The 17,579-nt window shown below is 41.2% G+C and overlaps 1 protein-coding gene across 7 annotated transcripts in view; it reads right to left on the bottom strand.

The window, feature by feature from the left end:
• Positions 1-17,579, bottom strand: part of tp63 (tumor protein p63) — a 45,832-nt gene that overhangs the window by 14,779 nt on the left and 13,474 nt on the right. For 5 of the 7 annotated variants that reach the window (XM_027007718.2, XM_027007720.2, XM_027007719.2 and 2 more), the window contains exon 4: positions 3,946-4,194. In XM_027007718.2, the coding sequence (XP_026863519.1) occupies positions 3,946-4,194 (249 nt within the window). Of the gene's footprint in view, positions 1-3,945; positions 4,195-11,773; positions 11,850-17,579 lie in introns of those variants that run through there. The other 2 variants (XM_027007722.2, XM_027007724.2) reach the window with 1 other exon arrangement.

Genomic DNA, 17,579 nt, shown 5'->3' with positions numbered 1-17,579 from the left:
AAAAACAACCCCCCCCCCCCCCCCCAACCTAGCCAGGATTGCAAAAGTGTTCCTGTAAATGAGGAGTGGTTGGATGCAATACCAGGAAATGTCTGAGTGTGAGTGAAGCAGCATTACTCAGGAAGACCTGTCTGGGATGAAGGTGTGTCTGTAAGGAGCAGGCTTCACCCAGAACACACAGCGTCCTCATTTTGAACTGGCAAGCATTGGAAGAAAAAGAAAATAAAAAAACACAAACATACACACAAACACACATAAAACTGGTGGAGGAGTGCGATCGTTGAAAGGTGATGCTAAGTTAAAAGAAACTCTTGGGAAGTTGGGAGCTCCTATCACAAGTCAGCACTGAAATAGTGATCACTGCTGACTTTTCTAAAATATTGAAACAATGATCCATTTTTAAAACCTAACAACAACAAAAAGCCTTGTCATTATCGCCGCATTCCTGCACTTTCACAGCTGCAGCGCAGCTGTAGTGCGCTGCTACCGCAGGGACGAGCTAAAATGGCACTTCCCACCAAATGCTGCAGGGGTGACTGGGCTGCTGCCATGTGTGAAGATTCCCCTTTGAGACTGGGGCGGGGTGTGTGGTTCTCACAGCCGAGGCCTTGCCGGCGAACGCTCAAATCAGGTATCTGCAGGTCTTTGGTGGAGTTTGTCACAGGAGCGAGGATGACATGGGCTGTGGTGGGAATCGTAGAAATGTCACTATCCCACACGGCCCCGCAGCCAATAGACGCGGAGGGACCGTCCCACAAAGCTACCTTACCTCTCTAGTTGTTTACTCAAAGATGTAAGGCAGCTTTACCTTTTATCATCGGAGCAATGGAAACACAGGTTTTTCCAGACTATCTTGTGTCAAATTTGAGATTAATGGTACCTCGGATTGGGAGGAAAGGAATCACCACCTGTTGAATCTGACGTTTGTTTTCAACCCCTAATTAAAACACCTGAAAATGTATTTTTGCATATTTGAGTTAACCTCGAATAAGCAAAAATAAATTGTGAAAACATTAACCTAGCCCTTTGGGTAATACCATAGCGTAAGGATAGCTTGACAGTAGCGAAAAGGAGATCGCCACCTACTGTTGCACGCTAACACGGCGTTAATGATCGTCCACTGGGGTGCGCCATCCTTAAAAGAAGCCCTTTTCGGTCTTGTTTGGCTGACAAACCCCACATCAACACTACTCAACAGTACTCTGCATAACAGACAAAAATGTCTTCTGTCCTTACTTGGGACACTCCCCGTGAGCCACCACAACTTGATTAGCTGGTTTTGTCGGTTGTCTGTTTGTGGCACCAATCTCAGCTAAACAACATCACATTCACAATCAGTTAAGTAGCTACTGTAATGCTCACTGAGCTGTAGCACTGACACCGTGTAGTAATACTGTAGCATCTCTACTTGGCAAAAACCGTTAAGCCGCTTTGCGCTAGCTGACCAGCAGGGGTCAGTCATGAATCTTGGGGACTACTTTAACAAATATAGATCTACACAAACTAAAAATACACATTTATAACGTAGAGTTGTGCAATATTTCATTTGTTAGTCATTATCCTAATTTTGGCCTTCACAATATGGCTATCACTGCAGGTTGAAGTATACACATTAGCCCTCTAACAAATCACAGATGTTCCAGGGCAATCAGTAGGTGTTCTGATGAATCACAGTATTTGCACAATCCAATTTATGTAAAAAGTTTTGTTCACAAAAATGTATATCTTTAACCACATCACATCAAGTTTAATTTGTTTTAGTACATTGTGAGGCATATTGTAATCATAATAAATAGCAGTACAATCACAATCTATTTCCTCACATACAGTATTGTATAATCCTTAATATTCTGATACATTTATCATAAAGTATAATTTTATCCATACAGTGCATTTGAAAAAATAACATACAAAATGTCATATCACATAATGGGTTTCTCATTACTGTTACACCTATAAAAGAATAAAGCATTTCCCTCTTTTTTTCCCCCAGTTGACTACGATTGGTTATTAGGGCAAAACTCTACTAATTTTTATGGTGTTTATAAATTTATATAATTTACAGTTTAAACAAAACAAACCTAAAACAAATTCATACTCATCTCTATATGTCAGTAATCCAAATGTTTTTTTTAAACGTATGTTAAATTACTTTGAAAACGAATTTTAATTTACTGCTTTGATAGTTTAATATACCTGTTTGTCAAAATGTGGAAAGTGTAATTTTGATTAGCCTAAAGTGTAATTTTGATTAGCCTATTTTTCTTCATCATAAGACATATCGGTAATGAGAAAGATACTGGTGCATGTCTTTAAAACATTAAAAAGTTATTTTTTAATATATTTTTACATTCTTGTGAAATTGTATCACAAGTAAAAATGCAGTGTGTACTTTACATATTGCAATAAAAAAATTACTTATTGTAACTGTTTAGATTTTAGTCTCACTTGGACATAGTTCATGAGATTTACCCAGTAATCCTAAAGGGCAATGTGTTGTTTTAGGGCAAAATGTAAAGACTTGAGTCACCACTGTGGCAAAAGTTCAGGAGGTAAGATAAACACTGTAGTCAGTACTGAACACAGTGTGGGAGTGCACACTTCTCACTAAAAGCAGGACTGAAGCTGTAGTCAGTACTGAACACAGTTTGGGCGTGCACACTTCTCACTAAGAGCAGGACTGAAGCTGTAATCAGTACTGAACACAGTGTGGAAGAGCACACTTCTCTCTAAGAGCAGGACTGAAGCTGTAGTCAGTACTGAACACAGTGTGGAAGAGCACACTTCTCACTAAGAGCAGGACTAAAGCTGTAGTCAGTACTGAACACAGTGTGGAAGAGCACACTTCTCACTAAGAGCAGGACTGAAGCTGTAGTCAGTACTGAACACAGTGTGGAAGAGCACACTTCTCACTAAGAGCAGGACTGAAGCTGTAGTCAGTGCTGAACACAGTTTGGGCGTGCACGCTTCTCACTAAGAGCAGGACTGAAGCTGTAGTCAGTGCTGAACACAGTGTGGAAGAGCACACTTCTCACTAAGAGCAGGACTGAAGCTGTAGTCAGTGCTGAACACAGTGTGGAAGAGCACACTTCTCAATAAGAGCAGGTCAGTTTGAACCTCAAGGCTCTTTTCCCTCTGCCAGGTGCAGTTTGGTAATTGAAGACTTTCATATAGATCACAGAAGAGCCTAGAGCTGTGATCAGACAGATAAAGACTTCCCACTTCTCTCCGGGAGGAATGATCCTTCCTTAAGGAGAGCATGGGAGGTGCTGACTGGGAAAATGAACTGCGATAACGAATGTGCCATTTTAACTAGGAACAGATGCCAAGGTCCTCGTAGGCATTTAAATTTACCTTCTTGCACAGAAATGGGCTCGGAGAAGAATTTGATACGGAGGCTGTATGAGTGGTTGCAAGGGTCTGGTAACTTGAGGGCAGTGTGTTCCATTTCCGACAGAGAGCTACAGAGAGCTTGTGTTGTACCCCTTAAGCTAGACACTTAACCCTGCTTTTGATGTCCTGTAAATGCTTTAAACTGCTTCCAAATCATCAACCACAAGATTAGAATTTTTACCATACACACACACAAAAAAACCCCAAACCTTTGAGTACTCCCATTATATAGTCTTCTTTTTGTTTTTTGCTTAATGATTTCTCCAATTTTCACTGTCTGTATCTCCAATCTCCTAACTAATAGGAGAAAGTTAAAGCTCTTAGCTAGTTTCCAAAAGGCAAAAGGCAAGTATATCAGTGTTCACTGATGACATCAAATCTTAAATTTAACCAATTAGCAACAGATTTGATGGTTGATGTGTCTTATCGCAAAACCCAACAAGTTCTATATTGTATTTATGTTATTAAAAACAACAGCAAAAAGCAACAAACCCCCGTGTTTTGTGTTTCTACGGTTCAGCTCACAGCACTATTGTGAATTCTGCGTCTTACCGTCCACGTGGCGGACTTGGCTGTGCTCGACTGCTGGAAGGACACGTCGAAGGTGTGTGGTCCAGCGTAGTCTGTGTTCGAAGGGATAGCAGGTGACGGCGACAGAGTCTCGAAGGTGGAGCTGGGCTGGGCATAAGGTGATGGGGTGGTCACGTTGTTCTGAGCGTGCTCGTTGTTATAGGGGCTGGTCGAGGTGGATCCACCATTTTGATCCATGCCGTTGAGAAGCCCCAGGTTTGTGTACTGTGACTGGAAACAAGAGAAAGCAAAAGTCTGTTTATGCCTTTAAAGAAGCTAAAAAAAGCCTTTTAAGCTAAAAAAAAAACAACAACAAAAAAACCCCCAATGTGTTATGAGCATAAAAGAACAAAGAATATGTATAAAACTAAATATAATGAGCTGTATATAATGCTGTGTTCACTTTGTTAAGATGAGCTTTGATGTTTGTACATCAGACAGTGATGTCACGGTGGGCTTACTGAAGCACTAGCTGGTGGCTAACTTGTGGTGGCTCACTAAATGAGTCTTTGTTTATGTGTAATTCAGAGAGAAACATAACCCAAGAGGTCATTCTATTTAACACGTCTGTTCTTGCCACCGTGAAAAAAAACCCTGAAACCAGGACTCTTTCTGCTGCTCACATCAAACAATGGTTATACAAATATAATTTTTGAAAGTAAAGGTGCTGTAAATTCCTGTGTAAAGAGTGTCAAAAATGAGTAAACGAGTGTGGAAAAATCAATCCAGAATGTGTAAGGATCTGCCCAGCGCATGCTGAAGCAGAGACTGAAGCACTATTGGAGTCCATGTCCAGTGAGGAGAAAAGCAAAAGAAGTCCATTGGGTTGAACCTCACTCTCTACGGTCCTGTGCATCCTGAGTCCAGAGTGCAGGAGTGGACGTGCCACGCAGCTCACCCTCAGCCCTGCCCCTGCTCCAGCAGCTACCCAGAGTGCCCAGGAGCCTTCTGGGAGAAGCACATCTGTTTAGAAAAGCACCAGCAGGCCTGAGGAGAACACTAGCCACATAACCCTGAGCTACAGCGACGGGAGAGCTTTTCCGTTGGCACTCCAGACAGGCTGTGAATGGGGCCTAACTAGACCGAGAGCTCCAGTGATGCTGAAGTGGAAAGGTTCGAGTCCAGATCATGTGGTGGGTGGATGCGATGTGCTTCCTTCTGCTCCCGTGGCATCCTCCGAGCAGAGGTGCACAGAGGAATTAAACCGGCCGACATCTGAGACGAGGGAAAATGTTCTGGAACTCGGCCAACCTTCTCCTGCCTCAGTCCTCTGGCTGCCCTGTCAATTCCTTTCCCTTTATACACACAACATTCCTGGCTGAAGGAGCACGGCTGGGTGGCTATTCAAACTACCATTAATCTCCACTAGAGCTCCAGTTTATTTCAGACATGGAAGGAGTCAGCTGTTCCAGTTCTCTCTGTGCCTCTTTCTTACTCTCATACTCACTCTCTCTCTCTCTCTCTCTCTCTCTCTCTCTCTCTCTCTCTCTCTCTCTCTCTCTCTCTCTCTCTCTGTCTCTCTCTCTGTCTCCCACACACACCCACACACACACAGAGTCTTGTTTACTATTCTTGCAGGGAACTTACATGGACTTAATGACTCCTGTAGCTAATTAACCTTAACTTCAGTAACCAAAAGTAAATTGTTTGGTTGTTTTAGTTTTTTTTTTTAATGAAATGCACCAATTTCTGTAAATTAATTACTTAATAAATAAACAGCATGTGCACCCGTAGGGAATACAAGACAGTCCACACAAGGACAGAGGGTCCAAACTGTCAGATGTTCCTATCATTGTGGAGACATCGGATCCCCATGGAGATATATAAACACACACATACACACATTTTTTTTTACCGCACCAAGTGGCTACAAGAAATAACACAATAAAAAAAACCTGCACAGCATTTCTTTGTCTGCAGATGCACTCTGCGCACATGCACACATCAGTAGAGCTGAAAGAGAGCTGGTGGTAGCTTTCCGCCACATCCACTGGGAGAGCAGGAAGAAGGAGAGAAGAGTGATACATTTCACCTGTGCAGACAGCGGTCATTGTGTGTGTATGCACGAGCCTTTTCAGTCTCACAGGACCAGTGCGACCCGCGTTTTTAAAGAGCCAGACTGGGTGTACAATACAGCAGGTCAGCAGGTGTACTTAAAAGACACACACACACACACACACACACACACACACACACACACACACACACACACACACACACACACACACACATTCTCAAAGGGGAGTGACCCCCTCTGGCACCCACAGGGCTACAGCTCTCAGACACACGAGCCTCTACAATGGAGCAATTAGAAGATAATGGAGTCCTCTAGGGACAGAGGGGCCTACATGGCCACACTGTGTGTGTCTGATCCTCCCATGGAGGTTCGCGGAACGCTCCGCCTGCTCAGACACTGATCTAATCACACACAGAAGTTTCAAATGCTGTCTCTTCTTCTTGCACAGAAAGATAATCAAAAGGTTATGACACATGGTGTAAAATTTAGCATAGGCGTTTTTTGCCCTTGGCGATTTTGATCAAGTTAAAGCGCGTGCGAGCCCACACGCCCACACACACACACACACACACACACACACACACACACTCACTCACTCACTCACTCTCTCTCTCTCTCTCTCTCTCTCTCTTACACACACATATAGCTGCCAGGAAAGGGACTCTTCACATGAGAAAGCAAACCCCTTCCCTAAGCTGTGTTTAAGAGTATGAACTTGTGTATGGGATATACAGTGTCACGGCCCATCACATTAAAATTAGAATAATGAATAAACATTAGCACTGGAGGAGCTAGCCTAGAGTCTGCTGTGGGGCGGCTATTTCCTGTACACCTTGAGTCACTACAGATGATCTCAAAGGCTCTGGGCTTGTGGTGTAAGACCCAGCCATGAAAAACTACCATCAGTCATATTCCAACAAAACTCTGATTAAGGACTCAGTCAGAGCTTATATGAAAGCAATTATGAGCAACAAAGAAACAACGAACACACATGAGGGAACAGAAAAACATGCAGGTTGCCTGCTATGCAGTCAAGCATGCGGTTGAAATTTCTAATCACAGCGTATACTTGGAAGTAGAACTAGAGGGACAGTTACTACAGACAACTAATGGCACTCAGTACAACAACCATCAGCTGGGCAAAAAATACTACAAATAATCAGAAGAGGTTCTATACTACAGAGTGGGCAAAAAAAAAAAATTTAAATCCATGAAAAATGAACGCACGCAGCAGGTTGAGAGTACATAAGGCACCCGCTTATGGCCAGGGAAGGGGAACCAGAGATTATGTTCTCCTCCACCTTCCCTTTAATCAGATGATATCCTCCATAACACAACAGCCATCTAACAACTACTTTAGCTGCTCTTAAAAATACTTCCCTGTTTATAGCCCCATCCCCCGAGTGTGGGCCCCCTGGGACGTTGGGACGCTAAGCAGGTTGGCTGTAAATCAGGCAGAATCTAAGGATGTGGGAGAGTGACCGGGCAGCCTGCTGAAGCCGGTTTGCATGTCCCTGCCCACGGACAGATGCTGGGGAAAGCATGCTTCGAGCGAAAGAGGAAAAAAAGCCCCGACCTTCGGGAGTGATAGCCTGTCAGTGCCATCCTTGGAATGTCAGTAACGCACTAACCCATTGCGAGGGGTTTTGAAATGCAAACAGCAGCATGGCTCAGAAATCACAATCAATTCCACTCAGTTCAGTTCCCTCCTGTGCATTTTGGTTCGTCGCAACTCTTGGAGTTGATTAATTACTGAATTAATTAATTCTGTCAATGAGCTACATTGAGAGGCGTGTCTACAATAGAGGCCTTGTGGCATGAAACCCTCATGTTTCTAAATCCATGAAAAATTACATTTTACTAACTGTATAATAAAAATACTGTGATAAACAATTCTATAAGATACAGCTTTGTGTCCCTTCCGGCAGCTATTAGGTCAATGATAAACAATATGAAAAGTTTAAAGTTGAGGCCGTATACATATTAATACTGAATGTCATGTCTAGACTCAGAACCCATAACTGTATTCTTATTTTCTAACAAACAAAGTCAGACACATGTGCCTGGTTTTTAGAACAGATTTTTTTTTTTTTTTTTTTTTTTTTTTTTTACACAACTAGACTATTTTTTTAAACAACTGTGAAAAAAATGTAAAGACATAACAAGATTATCTAATTTTACATCATACGTTTTGGTCAAGGTTTTTTTTGTTTGTTTGTTTTTGTTTTCATGTTATATAAAGGTATAATTATCCTACATTTAATGTAAGTCCATAAGAACACAAATCTTTTAACTTACTCTGTGGTTTTTAAACACTTTCCTTTATATGTTCATCTTTCTTCTTGGAACTGTCTTTAAACAAATATCATTATTTTATAATATTGATTATACTGGATTGTACTGTTTTTTTTTTTTTAAACCACTGCCCAGAATGACTTACTTTATTTAATCTACATATATGATACCCTAAGCTGTATTTCTATAGTAAGCTGAAATGCCCAAATTTATTCTTCTTGAGCAACCATTTGCACAAATCAACAAGTTTTTACAAGAGACCCAATGGGATTTGTATGTTTTGACAAGCTATCAGTAATCAGTGAACATTTGTTCGCATGTAATGGTACCTTTACAAATGTGTGCATATGTTTAATCCTCAAACTACACTGAGATGACACTGCACGCATTTACTCCCCAGTGACCATGTGCCTGACTGACGCAATTAATGGAAGCAGATTTTTTAAAATGAGAATAGTGCTTCTCTTTGTGGTGTTGTGCAATAGATTTATCGTAAAATACCAAACAATATATAAACGCGCCTTTTTAAAAAGTGCTGTAAAAAACACCTGGTAAAATAATCAGAAATATTTTAACTTGAAGAGATAACAATGGAGAATAACTCATGTATTATAACAAATACATGCAAAGAGAAAGGTTTCCACAAATGATCTTAAAAATTACCATGTGTGGTTTATTAAAGTTGGAAAAAAATGCCATGAAGTGCACATGGGGAAAAAAGCTGGGTGTTGACCATACGCTCTCAGAGTACACTTTGAGTATATTCTTTGAGTACACTTTTGAAAGACATGCTTGCATCACTGTTTCATGTCAAACGCCTTGGCAGACACATAATTGCACTCTTCTATTTAATTCCTTCAATAATGGTTCATTCAAAAACCGAATCAAAATATCTATTCACCTTTGCCTGTTGCCATGATAACTTCACAGTTAAACAGCTAGGCCAAAATTCCAGTAGTCACAACCTACAATAAATCACTTCGACCTTCATAGGTAGGTGCAGCCATGGATAAGTGTGACAGAGCAGGCTTCCGGCCATCCGGGCCTTCTCCATATAGCATGATGCCCTAAAGCTTAGCAGGAGCTAGAGGAGACCAGGGCTGACCTGGGGGGTGTGGGATGGTGGGGGTTGGTGAAGGAGCTGTCCATCGGGGCTTTGCTCCACTGACCCGGGCAGCACGTAACCCAGGCTGGGTAATCAGATCGGCTCTGACACATGGGGAGGGAGTCCATTAAGCACTAAATTGAGGAGGGGTTGGGGGTGAGAAGGGTTGGGGTAGGGTGGGGTTGGGGGGAATTGGGTGGAGTGTCGTCTCTCACTTCATGCCCACTGGGCTGAGCAGGGCAAGTGATTGTATCTGTATCAAAACACTGTTAAAGCAATTAACCGCTCACGCCCGACACTCCAATGCGGAGCCTCGGCGGACGCATTCTTTGAGGAGACTCTGCCAAGCGTTACACAGAGGAGGGGGAACTTAACCAGAAACCCTCCCCCACTGCCCTGACGACAGAGAGACGGATGGTACTCAATCTCCACGCTATAAGCAAACCTGTGCAAACCTAACAAATCCGTGCCTCATTCCTTGCACTAATGGATTCCACCCAAAGCATTCGAAGTACACTTTCTTTCGGTGGGCACTCCTGAAATACAACAGCATTTGCCAGGTTAATTTACGAGATCTCTTTCCGACATATCAAAAAAAAAAAACCACCTCCCACTACTTGGGTAAATGCCTAGAAAACAACCATATCTTCTACGGTTCATCCACCTGTATTCTCCTCTTACAACACCAAACATGGCCGGCTGGTTGTAGTCTCACAACCCCTACCATCATTACAGAGAGTAAAGAGAGAAAAGAGAGAAAGAGAGAGCGAGAACAAGAGAAAGAGAGAGAGAGAGAGAAAGAAGGGATGAGGGAGACAGAGCATTTAAGAGCATTAATCAAAGCTGTGTGAACTGCAGATTGGTTACCTGAGCCCAGCTTTAAAAAAAAAGAGTGTGGGTGGGAGGATTCACCGGGCTCCTAACGGCACCCAGGTCAGACTGTGGGCTAACGGTGTTGTGTTGACAACAGCTTTGCGCCAAAGATTGGTGGCTCTGATGCTGGCAGACTCAACTACCACCTGCCAAAACGGAATGGAGGAGCTTCTGGAGAATAAATACACAGATCCACACTGAGTCTTAACCACTGACAGGGGATTTCAAAAGAGGCCCAAATCTGAAATCTTCGTCTCCTGAAAAATGTCCAGCATGATTCAGACTAAGAAAAACGTCACATCAGTTAAGAAAAATTGGAGATTAGTGCAAGAAGTTGAGTTTCATTTTCTCCAAATACGATCCTTCCGAATCCTTCTGAATGCATTTATTCCGCTGCTTCCGGAAAACTTTTATTTTCATTTTACATTAGGTGTTTTAAATTAGGTTTTATTCAAAGGTAAATATTTACTAGCCATATACGACTTTGAGCAGAAATGTTAATATATGTAAAAAATAAATAAATAAATTCCATGCTAAAATGCATCAGCTTTTAAAATCTTTCTTTATCTTTTAAGATCCTTGATTAAATCAGGAATTATAGAATTGAGTAATTTGAATAAAACAAGTAAAATTAAAGGTGAAATAAATTCAGATAAAATCTGTAGAATGCAGAATCCCCTCCGACATGTTCCGTGATGTCTGCATTACTAGACATCTACAATTGTTTTGGTAAATGCCTTTGTCAGGTTTATCTGGTAATTTAATCTGATCAAACACAGATGCTGCAGACGAATAATGACTAAGATAATGATAATAAGTAAGTAAAGGAGAAGCGTTTGTTCTAAACTACAGCTTTCCTACGTATTTTTGTACTTGATTCCATTAATGCAGTTAGCACTATTTTAGCTGCCTACACTGGCCTTCTTGACAGATTTGGTAAATACGGCACAATTGTTCCATGCAAATAGGCTCAGCAATCTTAAACAAACTCCCAGTATTTGCTGAATGCCTCAACTCAAACACAAGAGTATAGTTATAGTAACACACATAACAAGAGTTAGACAAACACTTTAGTGTCCCCCCACCAGACACAACACAAACAAGGAGGAACAGAGGACCATCTGAGAGAAAAATACCTCAACACACACTAAGATAGTCACAAGACAAAAACAACTGTCCCAAAAAACACCAATGAATTTACTACTGTTAGGTAAATAACAACTAAAACACTAATTTAATACAAAATAAAAAATGGAGTTAGTATTCATATATCCAAGCCATTTATTTAAAATTCAGCACCATATCCAACTACCTGAGCACCCATTTCGCATTTCAGTTTTTTTACGAGGACACTGAAGACGACCATGTACAGAGTGATGCAAAGAAAGAATTACACTTTAGCTAGGCCTTAGTGGGTCCAGTTTTCCCAGGTGCCCCGTGGGATCCTGCCTTCAAGTCTCAGTGGAAGGCTGGTGAACACCTCTGTCTCCATGCATGCAGAAGAATGGCAGGGGCCTTACCTCACTGTACGATGCAGGGTTATTGGTCTCCAGGTACAACATATTGGCGCTGAGGTTGAGCAGTGCAGCTGCTGTTTGCTCCACAGGCTCCAGGATTCTTTGCCCTGCTTCTTTCCCTTTTCCCCTAAAATGACGGTCCGGACTATGGATGTGAACAGGGCGAGTGCAGAATCTCTATAGGAATTCTGTGGGATAGCCCTATATACAAGGCAGATCAGAGGGGAGGGACTGAGTAGCTACCTGTCCAATACCTGAGTCCACACCCTTTTCTTTGGGAAGGTGCTACCTATCTTCTGGCACTTCCCTCAAGGACAACCCTGCAATGCTCTAAAAACACACAAGACAGCGATGTTTAGCTCCTAACAATTCAACTTTTTCGAGTGAACAACTTGCTTCGTGTCATATGCCACACATTCCGAGTAATGATCATGGAGCAAGATGCTATTTCTTTTTTTTTTTTTTTTTTTTTGTATTGGCTGGAAATAATTAAAAAACAATATCTCTCATTGACGAGCACTCAAAAAAGAACAGAGAAAACAACACCCCCTCCTTAGTGCGTGCATTTAAATGAGTATGAAGTCTGATACTTATAGCGTGAAGTATGATACTCTGATACTTATTGCAAAACATTACTTCAGATACCAAACATGGTTATTCATTTTGTTTTTTTGTTTTTTTTTGTGGATAGTGAGATGTTATAAAAGATGCTTGCTTCTATTAACCCTTATCAAGTCTTTACATTTGTATTCTAGAGCTGTGAAATTCTCAATAATTATTTTAAAGACCTCAAATTCCAAAGGACACACAAAAATAGACGACTAAAGAAATCAAGGAGGCCATAAACCGATACACGACTTTGCAGTGTGAAACAGAGAGACAGCTAGATGAATGTCTTTAGACGGTATCTCTTCAGAATGCCAAGGATCAGTTCACTACAGAGGCTCAGAGCACCTCAAGCATTTAGAGTGCTAATCTGCATAAGAAAGAGGTCACCGTGGCAACCCCCAACTTACCCCTAGCCTCTGTTAGTGTGCTTTGAAAAACAAAAGAGTGGCTGTAGACTGCTTGTATCTACCAGAGATGACTGGTGTAGATCTGTTGTGAACACATAAATGTTGGTTCAGATAGGGGGAACTGGAGCTCTCTTTTGTATCTATAGAAAAAGGACTTTGGTGAATTAATCTATGTGAAAAATGAGAGAAATATAAAGAGAGCGAGTCAGCAATGTCGTTATCTGCTATTGTCTTAAACATTTTAACACATTTTATTTTTGTTTTCAGATATCAGAACCCCCCCCCCCCCAAAAAACACAGATTTAAATCTTTTCATTTTGATCAGAATGTTTTAGTTAAAGTTGTACTTATGAATGATCTGACATGAGCATGAACAAATGTTTCTAGTGTAATGTTAGTTTCTGTTAGGTTCTGTAATTATTTTAATAAAAAATGTAACTGCAAGTCACATTCATAAATATCCTTAATTCAATGTCATTCATGAATTAAGTCTCAATATTAATGCTAATTCTGACTGAATACTGCCACATCCCCTTTGAATACTGCTACATTTTGAAAACTACTATTATTACCACAAAAAATGATAAATATTATAGAATAAAAATATATATTATATTAATATAACTTTTTTGTTGTTGTTGTTGAAGATTAGAACTCTACCTCTACATCCTCAAAATGCATCTCAGTGAACCAGAGTCACAGTAAACAATTTTTAATAGAAAAAAAAGACATGTGGCTGTCACACTTAACTTCTGGCTAATATACAGTATCTCTGGAAGTGACGTCAGTCTACTTCAGGGTGTTCAAACTTAAATCTTATAGCGCCATAGTACTGAAAAATGTTTGAGAATTGTACTGAAAAACATACTGGAGAAGAAAAATTTTAAACCGTGCAGTGAATCTCCAGAATTTTTAGGAGATAATCATACCAACTTTATGCATAACACACAGCACACTGACTTGCCTGGGAGATTACAATGCATTAAGATTTTATTCAAATTTTACAAATAGCTAATTAAGTTCCTACAGCATATTTAGTATATCACATGAATTGCCAGCCAATGAATTGCACACCCACTTTGCCCCCATTAGGCACATGTTGTGAGTCTGTACTGCCCTGTGAGTCGTTTTTTGAGTACGGTGAATCAGAGTTTAAGTACGATGAATCTGAGTGTAGCTTTTGGGTGGGGATTCTATTAATCCAGGCCAAAAAGGAGAAAACTACAACCTTCAGGCCATGAGGCACCCTTAGAGAGCTGTCACGACAGCCAAACCCCTCCAGGACCTGTAACTACTACCGTCTCCAATCAGGAGCGCACACCCTGTTTTGCTACAGGGGGGAATTAGCCTTAGGTCACCTGGACCAACCAGACAATGCTTCTCCAGCATCCATTCCAGGGATGGTGGCAGCAGTTCTTCACAATGCTCTTGAGGAGAGCAATCAGTTTAGCTAAACAAACTTCTAATTAGGCTAAAACAACACTGGTGGTGCTACTGAATAGGGCGCTCGCTGCTGTGCCTTTTAACTCCCAGTGGGTTGTTGCTACTGTAAAACAGACTAAGATTGTGTGATAACGAAGAACAAAGTGAAAAGTAATTAGATTACAATAAGATTTAGGGCCCCATAAGAAACCGCTGAAACCGCAGTCACCCCAATCTAGAGTTCCCCAACACATATGGTGTGTGGAAACAAACACGCAGGTACATTTGAGTGCATGTGATCTTACTGTTTTTGTTGCATGAAATGTCTGCAGTTTGCAGAGATGACAGAAGGAAATTCTCTCCAGAAATCTGTGCCAATTAAAAAGGATCTGTTGTGCAAAATATCAGAAATGCCAACTCTCGCAGACAGCACTCCTAATAGTAAGCAGTTTGCAGAGTATATTTTACTAATGTCTCTTTGCAAGGCAGAATGTCCAAAAACCCCCAAATAACTCAGCTATGCTTCCTGTACGCTGTACATTGCAGTATACGAGGACAGCTAGCCATATATGCCTTCTCTGCTGTGGTGAGAATCTAAGACCATTCAGGAGCTTAACTGGAAAATGTATAATGGCCTGCGAAGGTAACCGGTTACTGTGACCGCATTAGTGTTCCTACCATTCCTGATGGCAGCCCCGCAGAAATAGAGGGTCAGCTCCAGAAATGTGTCTCAGCCCACCGATCGCAACCAAAGCACATGCCAGCTAAAGGGGAAGAACATTTTTCAGACGTCTCTAGACACTCAATTAAGAGGAATGCGCCCTGATGAAGAAGAGCAAGCGATGTCAGATGCAAGCATGAAGAAAAAAAAAGTTCTAAAAAAGTTCCTTAGTAAATTACAAAAAAGTTAAAGTACTTAGTCACTCACCTGCTTAGTTAACCATAGCCCATCTGGTAAAACAGGAATAAAATAAATACTAACTGAATAATAGTGTAATTAATGTGGCCCTTTTAAAAGGATGGACTAAATAGTGAAGAAAGAGCATAGTCTAATATTACACTGATGGCTGACAGCAGAACCAAATGCTCGTAGAACGGTACATTTTTTAAACAGACTATACCTAATATTATTCGTGTGTATAATGGTAGTGTGAATGACGACTAATTACAAACATATTTCAATCCTACATTGATCTCAACTTTAGTGCGTACATTGTGCCATTTATGCAGCCACAACAGTAGACTTCATGTCTCCAGGTAGTTTGTGTACTCACAAACTACCTGATATATATTTTAGAATATATTTTGATATATTCTACATATGGCAGTTATATTTTCCATTTGATCTGTAAGATTACACATAAACATTCCAATGTAAACCATATGCCAAAGCAAAAAGTAGATGAAATTTTTTTTTTTCAAGGCTAAAATGATAGAATATCTATTTAAGGATATATACTAAATTATAAAGATAGACATCCAGCATTCATCATTTCTATAGACCTTTTAAAACCTGTGCTACACAATGATTTATAGAACAAATCAAAGAGAAATAACACAAAAAGGATATTCTTCTGGTTTCTATAAGGGAGTTATCATTACCTTGTCTGGCCTATTTTTGAATCTTCCCAGGGTTCTCTGTCTGACAGGTCACTCAATACAGTGATCACGATATGTGTGGAAAAATAACTTCCTAGTATCATTATGAATACTAGGTGGCTAGCTCACAGCAGACCAGAGAGAGCAGCTTAATAGTGATCATACTTGAACTTGTTAAGTGCTCCAACACCTATTTTTGCACAGAGGATATATTAGGTAGAGAATACCCCCCCCCCCCACCACCACCACACACACACACACACACACACACACACACACACCCTCCATACAGAACATTAGTGGTTGAATTAGGCATCGGTTATGAGGCAATAACCACGAGCTTTGCTTCACAGAGAGAGTGGGGAAAACATCAGTGTTTTCTTGTGTGTCAGACAAAAGATGTTGCTCTAAACTGAATTTGACTCTTTGAGGGTTGTTTGGGTTAAAGGCTGCTGGAATAGGACAGGTATCGTGTGTCAGGTGCTTGGAGTTTGAGAGGACACCTGTACAAGGAACTGACAGCCTCCATCACCCCCTACTGGGGGGGGGGCAGGAAGAGAAGCAATCCCGGGGGGGTCAGGGTGGGGGGGTGGGGGGGCGTGGGGTGATGGGGGGCAGGGGTGGTTTCGGGAGGGGGCAATCACTGCACTTCAGCCCAGCTTTGCCTCCTGCCTGCTGCCTGCCACCATATACCTTAAAGGCTGCTGAAGAGGGCTGGATTAATTTACTGTGCCAACAAAAAAGTGCATCTGAAATAGATTAATTTGTTCTAAATGAGAAATTTAAAGTGAGGGTAAGAGAAAGAGAGAGAGAGAGAGAAATAGACAGACAGATAGAGAGCTGAGAGAGAGAGAATAACATGACTCATTTTATTATTGCCTGCTTAGCCTATAATTGATGAGGTGACTTTACACTCTTCTTTCTCCTGTGAAATAGGGTTTGGCTCTTTGATGAGGGTAATGGAATGCCTCAGGGCCAATCAAAGATAAAGAGAGGCCCCAAGAGGCAGGCAGGCCTGAGGCCCCACACATCTACGCATCCAGCCAGCTTGCCTTGCAAGACATCATCTTAGCAATCAATTTCAGCAGGGTAACGAATCCCAAATGATTTAACAGCTGTCGATACATAATCTTTCTTGATTTACTGAAAGGCATTTTGGATGTGGTGCGGGGGCGTTTGGCCTTGTCTATCGTTGAAGTGTAAGCAGCAGTGTTAAAGTTCAGGATAATAATCTGTTAGTAAAGTCAAGGGAACGAGCCACCTGTGGCACCTAAAAGAAATAGGCAGTGTAAAGCCAACACCTGCACACTTACTGTGGAATTGCTTTACTGTGTAATTGGCTTCAGAACCTCTCCATCCTGTTGGGGCCATACTCACAGAGAGCACTGCCAGTTCATGAATAGCTTTAGGGAGGGCTGTATTCCAGCCAGCAATTAAACAAAAAAAATTAATACAACAAACCACTGTCAAAAACCATACCAATGACCTTCCAGCACATGTACTAGCATAATCCAATATACAGTAGACTGTGACTATAAGGAAACTATATACTCAATAATCATAAGGTAACTAACACATTTGAGAAGGTTTCTCACAAAACATAATCAGATAGATAAGCTACATGAGCTAAAACACTTTCCCGCCAGTTTAAGCAAACCCACAAACACATCGTTCCTACCAAACCAGATATGCAATACCCAGGTGTCATTTCAGGCCCAACCTAAAGGAGGAACAACAAGAAAGTAAATAATTGTAGCTATTGCTCTTAGAGG

This window comes from Electrophorus electricus, chromosome 3 (genome assembly GCF_013358815.1).
Source record: "Electrophorus electricus isolate fEleEle1 chromosome 3, fEleEle1.pri, whole genome shotgun sequence".
In the NCBI taxonomy this organism is placed as follows: Eukaryota; Metazoa; Chordata; class Actinopteri; order Gymnotiformes; family Gymnotidae; genus Electrophorus; species Electrophorus electricus.
This window is presented reverse-complemented; position numbering and strand designations above follow the sequence as displayed.